The sequence below is a fragment of the Camellia sinensis genome, chromosome 5 (genome assembly GCF_055761805.1).
Source record: "Camellia sinensis isolate YWXY chromosome 5, ASM5576180v1, whole genome shotgun sequence".
NCBI classification, from domain to species: domain Eukaryota; kingdom Viridiplantae; phylum Streptophyta; class Magnoliopsida; order Ericales; family Theaceae; genus Camellia; species Camellia sinensis.
The window spans coordinates 102146765-102155296 of NC_138965.1; the positions used below are offsets into that span (position 1 = coordinate 102146765).

General features: G+C 38.2%; 1 protein-coding gene across 1 annotated transcript; it reads right to left on the reverse strand.

Moving 5' to 3' along the window:
- Positions 1-211: 211 nt before the first annotated feature.
- Positions 212-6998, reverse strand: LOC114319590 (nitrate regulatory gene2 protein). The gene is made up of 4 exons (XM_028266611.2): positions 5589-6998; positions 5316-5500; positions 3774-3997; positions 212-1319 (listed from the first exon to the last, which is right to left on the reverse strand). Exons 1-4 carry the CDS (start codon positions 6772-6774, stop codon positions 530-532), a joined length of 2385 nt encoding a protein of 794 aa, XP_028122412.2. The 5' UTR covers positions 6775-6998; the 3' UTR covers positions 212-529.
- Positions 6999-8532: the final 1534 nt, after the last annotated feature.

Consider the following 8532-nt stretch of genomic DNA (forward strand, 5'->3'; position numbering starts at 1 on the left):
CTCATAACTTCCAAAATAACCCATAATACGTACTAAAATTCAAATACAAGAAGAATCTAGTCGAACATGTCATAAGCACAAACCGGGTAGAATACGAAAAGACAACCCTATCCGGTGGTGTGCCATACCATGAAAGAGGTGAATACATGACTGAAAAGAGATGAATACAAGTGACATAGAACAAGTATATAAGAGAAGAAAACAGTTTCACTTCACAAAAAAGGACATTTATTCATTGCTGAAAAAGTGAAACCTCTCATTCTCATACAACAATGCCAAGCAATTTCCTGTACAGAAACATACATTCCCATTCCCTTCCTTTCCTTTCCCTTCCCCAACTAACAAAAAAGGATATGACAAAACCTCAAAAATTCCATATATCTACACATCAACAAACAAAAAGGGGGCAAAAATTAACAAAAAAAACAAAAGCCCACTGGTTCATAGTCCCAGTCCACTCACCATCTCCAACTTACCCAAAACACAAAAATAAAAAATAACATTACTATTAAGACTACTAGGTTCTGATCTATTTAATCGCGTAAGATCGCGCGCACACTGTCTCAAGTGCCTCCATAATTAAGGCCGAAAAACTGGTCATGGCTTGGAAAACTCCTGGCAAGCCGGTCTGAATGTTATTCAGCGTCATTGCTCTGGTCACCTCCACAGCCTTAGAGTGCCTCAACATTTCATCTTCCACTCGCCTTTGGCAAGCCACAAGCTCTAATTTTTTCTCAGCAAGTGGGTCTCGAGCATCTAAGGCATGGCCATTATCAGGTCCAGTATCAGGAAGCCCGATGCCAACCATGGAGTACGAATGGTAGTACTTCTTTTCTATACTCCTCAGAGCTGAAGCTTTCTTCTCAAGCTCTTTTGCTGCAGACTCCGTTCTTTTCTTGATCTTGACTTCCTCTGTCTGTTTCAGAGATATTGAATGAACGACGTTGATGAAGCTTTTGATGGCTTCGGATGCGACTGTGTCTGGGAGACGATCAAGGGCAAGTTTCCACTCATCACAGAAGGCAAACACCTCGGACAGTTCTCTGTTGTTGTCGTTGGTTTCTTCTCTGTTGACGGAAAGGATGGTCAGCTTGAACCAGCCATGGAGGGAGCGAATGAAATCCCTTTGGAATTTGATTAGGCGGCAGAAACTGGAGTGCCAGGCTGAGACAGCAGACTCAAGGTCACGAGTTGCTTGTCGATGCAGATCAGAGGTAGACTCGCCCTTTGTTGATCTGTTCACAAGGCCTCGCACTTGCTGCACAATGTGATTCTGAACTTCATGGAATTGGTTCATTGATTTCCACATGTACATGAACCTGCATCATCCATTATTTCAACTACGTGAATTTGTGTTGTTTCATGCAGCATTGCTAGTCTAATTTGTCAGCCCAACAATAAGATCACACCACATGAAGCATGAACTAAAGAAGTTTGCATCATCTGACTGATAATATAAGGACAATTAGCTTCCATTCCAATCAAAAGAGGGCAGTTTCAAAAAGAAAAATTCATTCAAAAAAAAAAAAAAAAAACACACAAATAAAGTTGGTTGATAATTAGGATTTTCTTGAGCAGTTCACCTGACCTATACCATTAGCACCATCAACAAAATTACCATAACCATGTTTGTTTGAATCTTTCAATTCATGATTCCATTCATACGATTTGATACGAGTTTCAAGCAAAACAATTCAATTTGTGCAATTAAATCTTAAATTCAGTGAATCTTATGGTTCAATTTTGATTGCATTATGCATGAAATGGTATCATTTTTGTAAAGTAAAAAAAGAAATCAACTAAATATATTGATATACATAACCAACTAAGCCTAACCTAGTTAGCCACCATGCCTTAGGGCTTGTCTCTACGGAGGTCACGAGTTCAATTCCCCTCAAGGGAGTTGAATTAAAGGAGTGCAAGCATTTAGGTGCTTTGCCAAAGGTGAGGAGATTTTCTCCCATAAATGCTAACCTAACAACTAACAACTAACATCTACCGATCAAAAAAAATATAAATATGTTGATATACATGGGTTTATATGTATATATATGTGCAATTTAGTTATACTAATATTTATTTCATTTTAAACTATGTATATCTGAACTGCTTTTGGTTGGTTGCACAGTTCATGGTTCTGACATTATTTTTAGTCTTACGATCCGCTTGTAAGCTTTAAAAATTAAATTATAAAATTTTGGTTTGGGAATAGGCTATTTTAGATGAAAAAAACTAATATGTTTGGAATGATTTTTTTGACTTTTTTAAAAGTACAAAAATAGAAAGAAAATGGAATCTTTAACTTTATTGTATAGTTCTTTGGCTTTTTAGTTTTTTAGTGACTTTTTGGATATTATAGGGAGTTTCTAAACCAAGCCTCATAAATCTAAAAATAAAAGCCCAACCCTAATAGGGTATGCACCACCCTTGGTTGCAGGCTGTGGAGTTTCTGGACTAAGTAGCTATCACCATGCAACAATGGAATACAGTGGTTTTTTCATAGGTCAATCTATTCCACAAAGAGTGACTCTCCAACTCTGGCATTAACTAGGAATTTACGGTCGCTTGTCTAAACAGCTACATTTCTTGGTCATCCTACAATCATGTTGTGTCCCTGTACGTTTAGTCTGTAATTTGCTAAACAGGCCTAAACTAAACAAACAATAAAATCATTCTTGACTTCAATTATATCCCACCTAGCAAAATATCAATTAATCTAGAGACAGGACAATGGTGGGTCATATCACAGTTAAAGCCAACGCCATTAACTCTCCAACCATCAATTACTTTTTTGGGCCAGTTATGGTCAGTAATTGCCCAAAGTTTGTAGATCAAAATACAAAAGAACTGTCAGGTTGGGGCCACGGCTTGTACTGTAGAGAGGCAGCCAGTCAGGTGGACAGATCTTAGGAGGACCACCGCAATAGGTAATTGCTACTTACAAAGGGATGGAACAAGTTGCAAGCCACATACAGAACAGAGGTTCATAATTTTTCAAAAAACACTGGAACGAGACATCAACCTAAAATAGCATTTTTTATTTTACATGAGAAATCAGGTAGCATCCCAGCAAAAATGTTCACCAGTCATGATTCATTACCCAGCGATGAAATTTTAGTCACTTGTTGACCACTAATCATGTATAAGAAAAAAAACATAGACATCACAGATTCACAGTGCAGAGAAAGAATTTGCCAAAGCTCAAATATATATACACTATACCCATCCTGTGGAACTGCACTAACTTGCAAAAAGAATGGGATTATTTTAAAACTCAAGATGTGAGACTTGAATAATGTTTTGAACTTAATAAATTTGAATTTGGCCAGGAGAAATTTTCTCTAAACTTAGGATTTTATTATATTTTACTATAATTTGAAAAAAAAAAAAAAAAAAAAAAGGCATCCAGGAAAGTCATAGTATAGAAAACCATTTTCATTTCTTAGGAAAAAAATTCAGACAACTATATGAAATTTAGGGGAAAATGATTAAAAAAAAACGTAGTTTTAATTTTTTTGAACTGCTTGCATTTGTCCAGAGATTTATTCATCAAGCGCCCTATTTCATATTTGAGACAAGAAATCACGACCACTCAAAATATTGTCACTAGTTTTGTGAATCAGGATATAATGTGGTGTTGAGTGTGGTTGATATTTGTCCACTCTGACAATTTTATAGTACAGAGTTGATTTGTACAGTGAGTCATCATCCACTGTGTGCATACAATTGATTCTAAAATATCAGCAAATAAAAATAAAATAGAAATCACTTACCCATGACAAAGATCAACAAGCTGCGGGACAAGTTCAGTGTCTCTCAGACCAATGGTGGCAGAGGAGGTGGTGGCAACGGCCTGAGACGTGACCGCAATTAACGATTGTAGCCTCTTAATAGAGGCCTTTGTCTTGTCCAACTTCACTTCATCATCCCCTCTGTACTCCTGACTTTGTAGGGCAGCTAACTTCTTTTCATGCTCAATATTCACACCTTCTCTAGCCTACATTCATTATCAATTCAATGCCACATTAACAAAAAATATTTATTCCCACATTTCATCAACCACAAATTAAAAAACATGACACAATCAAAATGCAACAACACAAACTCATCTGCAATTGTACAGTATAATAATGAAAAATGACTTACATAGTTGCCAGTATAAATTGCAGGATACAAGAATTCTTATCTTCCATTTTTATTTTCATTAAATGGGTGTTTTTGCATTTGGTACTGAGCATTAAGAACACTAAAACAAGAAAGATTTATCCTATTTCCAAATAAGTACAAACACCATAAACTTTTGTTCCTAAAAGAGTACACCTTTAAATATGTTTTGCAGCATGTTCCAATCTAAGAGATCAGCACAGGTGGTCCTTGTCAGCCCAGTACTCAAAGGCATTGTAGTCATTTCACAATTGTAAGGAATCCCTGTTTGGGTAAAGCTAAAAAAGCTGTTTTTATCACTAAAAATAATTCCAAAAGCAAAAATTTATTCGGGTAAAGCTAAAAAAGCAACAACAAAAAAAAAAAGGCAATTTTCCCACTAACAAAAAAAAAAAAAAATTAGCAATTACCAATCACATTAACTTTTTAAGATTCTAAAAAGAAAAAAAAAATACTAAAAAAAACAATTGTCAAACCAAACCTTAATACTGAAAAATATTCTTGCTAGTTCAATGAGTAACTATCCAAAATCACTAACATTACTCACAATAGCATGAGACTTTTTGTCCCTAAATCTCTTTTCTTTATTTGTTTCAACACATTTTCAATTATTATATTATTTCTCAAAATCAACATTTTCAATAATGGAAAGTATATTAAGACAAGAAGACAGAAAAAAAATTGAAAGCAAAGGATCCTCACCAAGAATGACAAAAATGTCGATATAGGATTCCCCAATTCCCACTATCTTTAAGGGACATTTTTGTCATTTCCTAATTTCCATCATCCAATGTGGTGTACTATGAGTGGTGTCAAACTGTCAGCCCCACAAAAGAAATTGTTGGGTTCCACACTGTATCCCTTTTACTTCAACCAAAATATCAAAAAATTATTAAATACTTTGGCAATATCATATATTATTTAGCAAAAACTACAATACACACTTAATGGATCATTATTTATCTCTGAACCTTTCAAAAATTTTTGCTACATATGATTAAATTTATAATGCAAGTAATGTCAACCCAAATTATCACCCAAACTTACATTTTGGCAAATCTTTTGTACCCACAAAATAAAATCAAACTTAATTCAAAATAATGAAGACAATAACTACAATTAACTAATAGAGAGATTATGAGATTTGATACCTTCACTTCTTGATAGAGTTTCTTCTCCCAAGCCAATAGCCTTTCCAATGTAGAACAGAGACTCTTAGAACCGCCCGGCTCATCAATTGAACCCGGTTCAAACCGGTACTTAACTGCCAATGGAGGCTTCGAAGTCCAGCTCGAACTCAAGTTACTGAAAACCCCACTCGAATGATACACAGTCTCTGGAAAATCAAAATTCAAAATTCAAAACCCTAAAAATCAAATTCAACTTTTTTCAAAAAAATAGATGATCGATTTTGTTTTCCGTACTCTTCAATTGTCTGAAACTTCGATCCAATTGATCGCGACCCGTCTCGAGCATTTCGGAAACTTGCTCTCCGGCCGAAGCAGCCTTGTCGAAGTACTCTTTAATCGCCGCCACGATTTCCGCTAGATCTCGGTGCCGGACCACCATTTTCATGTCGGCGCCGCCGTTGCCGGCGGCGTTCCAGCTGGCGGAAGAACCCGCATCGTCGGACTTTTCAGACTTAGAGTACTTCGGCGCCGCAGCAGCAGGCGGCTGAGCTCTGGGTTCGTTGTGTACCGATGATCCGAAATTCGACTGTGTACCCATTTCAGATCTGGAATCTCTGTCCTCATCTTCTTCTTCGTCGGAAGAGCTGGTGGTGTTGTAATGGTCGTCCCATTCGCTGTACTGAACCTCCTCTCTGACCACCGTCTCTTCTCCATCATCGACATCGATGTGGTTGTGATTTTGGTGCTTATGGTGGTGATTTTGGTAATTAGAGTAGGTTGAGGCTTTGTCGAATTCAGAGAAGGTTGAGGCTTTGTCATCATCGTTGTTGTTGTTGTTGTTGGGGCGGCGTTGGAAGAATTCAGAATCGGGAGGAGAAGGAGGGTAGAAATTTTCCCAGTTCCAAGCGGAAGAAGCTTGAGAGGGAGTGGTTGAATAGGTGGGATTTGCGTTGTATGTGTAGTTTGGGGGTGATCGAGCTGGGTTGTGGCTTCGTGGGGACGAAGAGAGGCTCGATTCGGAGAGAATGTGAGGGAGTCTGATGGGTTTTCTTTGCTGGTGGTGGCGGCGAGAGGAGGATTTGCTGGAGGCGGAGAGGATGTGGGGGAGTTTGGAGCTGGCAATGGTGGGGGAAGGAGCGGTGGAGAAGTGAGGAGGCGGTGGTGGAGGAGGAGGGGAGGGAGAGGGGGGGATGTTGATGTTGCTGTTGTTGTTGTGGTGGTGTTGGGGCATGGAGGTGGAGTGGGAGAGGGAGGAGGGGGTGCGGAGGAGGACGGAGGGGGTTTGGTCGGAGACGGCGAGGGGTTCACCGGAGGAGAAGACTGAGAGGGCGGAGCCGGTGATGCGGAGGGAGCGGCAGTAGTCGGCGTGGGCGGCGGCCAGGTGGTGGCGGGCGCAGACGGCGTCTTTCATGAGGCGGCGCCGCTCCTTGCACCGCCTCACTGTGTCCTCGTTGTCCAGCTTCGAGGCCGTGCAACCCATCCCTACTATCCCTCTGGAGGAGTCTCTATTTTTAGAGAGAGACTACGTAAGGAGTCGCTTTAGAGAAGAGTGAGAGAGAGAGAGAGAGAGCGAGCGAGAGATGGCATATAAATACAGAGAGAGAAAGAGAGAGACAGCGCTCTGTGAGCTTCAACTCAGCTGTGTGTGTGGACTGTAGAGCATGTCCTATGCTTTACACTTTTCTGACTCACTGACTCGCTCAACTCGGTCAACATTGGGAACCCGTGGGGATGGTGTAATAAGTTTTTTCGTTTGAAAAGTTGATTAAAAACATTAAAATACGGAAATTAAAAAATTAATTTTTTTAAAAAAAAATCATTCATAAATCTTTGGGAAAAAGTTATTTCATTTTGGTTAATCTTAACGATTTAAAAATATTCTATCTTTTTTTTTTTTTTTGTCATATCACATCTCTATTTTTTTACATATCTTTTCGTAAAAAGACAAAAGTACGCTTATTTAGAGTCCGGATCATCTGCCGTAGTTTCCTGCAATTGTTCCAGCGGTGGTGCCAAAACGACGTCGTTTTGGCACCTTTTTTTTTTTTTTTTTTTTCATTTTCGTTTTCCTTCCCCTTTCTTTTCTCTCTCAAACATTTGAGAACCAAACCCTAACAAACAAGGGAGGCAACAGAAAGAGAGGAGGAGGAATAGAGGAGGAGGAAAAAGAAGAAAAAGAAGAAGAAGAAGAAGAGAAGACGCCGGAGATGAAGGCTCGTAGACGCCGGAGATGAAGGCTCGTCCTCCCCATTGGTAGAGTTTGAGAACCAGATCTCATCATCCCTAATCTGATTTGGTTGCAGAGAACAAACCCAAATCTGATAATACATAAAGATATATATGTATATATATATATCTTTATATGCATACAAATCTGATAATACAATACATACATACATATATATATATATATAGGGATGGTTTCATATATATAGTATAATTTTTTATTTTTTCCTCATGGCAGAGCTTCAACAATGGCGTCCCATTCTCTCTCTCTCTCTCTCTCTCTCTGTTTTTTTTAATGGGAAAGTTGAATTTTCCAAGAATTTTTTTGTTTAATCACTGAAAATTCTATGTGTTTGGGAAAGTCTAATTCTTTTTGCTCTACAAAATGGGATTTTGCTGTTTATTTTCTGTTCAGTGTGTTTGGATTTGGAGAAAACTAAGTCACATGAAAGGGAAATTTTCTTATTTTGGTCTTTGAAAATTGATTTTTTGAATGATCTTTCAAGGATTGATTTTTTTAATTTGAATGATTTGTCTCTGAAGATGGTTTTATGCAGAGGCTGTCTGGTTTGTCTTCATCAAAACCAGTCCAAACCCACGACCTTCCTAGACTCCATAGCTGTGAGTGAGAGAGAGAGAGAGTTGGTAAAAAACGACGTCGTTTTTTACCACGGCAGGAAAGTATGGCAGGAAACTACGGCAGGAGATCCGGACTCGCTTATTTAGGCCTAGTTTGGAAAGACTAAATAAGTGTACTTTTTGACTTTTTTTGTATTATGTGTAGAAAAAGTAGAGAGGAGATGTTGATTGATGTAACCCAAAAAAAATAAAAAGATAACATAAGTGCACTTTTTTGGCAGTAGCCAAACTAGGCCTTAGTTCATCCCAAATAACCCCTTAGGCTTTGTTTAACATGATCTATAAAAGTCAAAAAATCACTATCATATTTAAGTCACATCATCTTATTTAAGTCACATTACCTCTCTAACACATCACTTCAAACCCAATCCAT

What these genes read in the sequence shown, in the direction of transcription:
- LOC114319590 (XM_028266611.2), bottom strand. Translation starts at nt 6,774, where the DNA reads ATGGGTTGCACGGCCTCGAAGCTGGACAACGAGGACACAGTGAGGCGG. An exon ending in AAGTTTCAGACAATTGAAGA is followed by an intron (nt 5,501 to 5,588) that starts GTACGGAAAACA and finishes TTGATTTTCCAG; the next exon opens with AGACTGTGTATCATTCGAGT. An exon ending in AACTCTATCAAGAAGTGAAG is followed by an intron (nt 3,998 to 5,315) that starts GTATCAAATCTC and finishes TAATGAATGTAG; the next exon opens with GCTAGAGAAGGTGTGAATAT.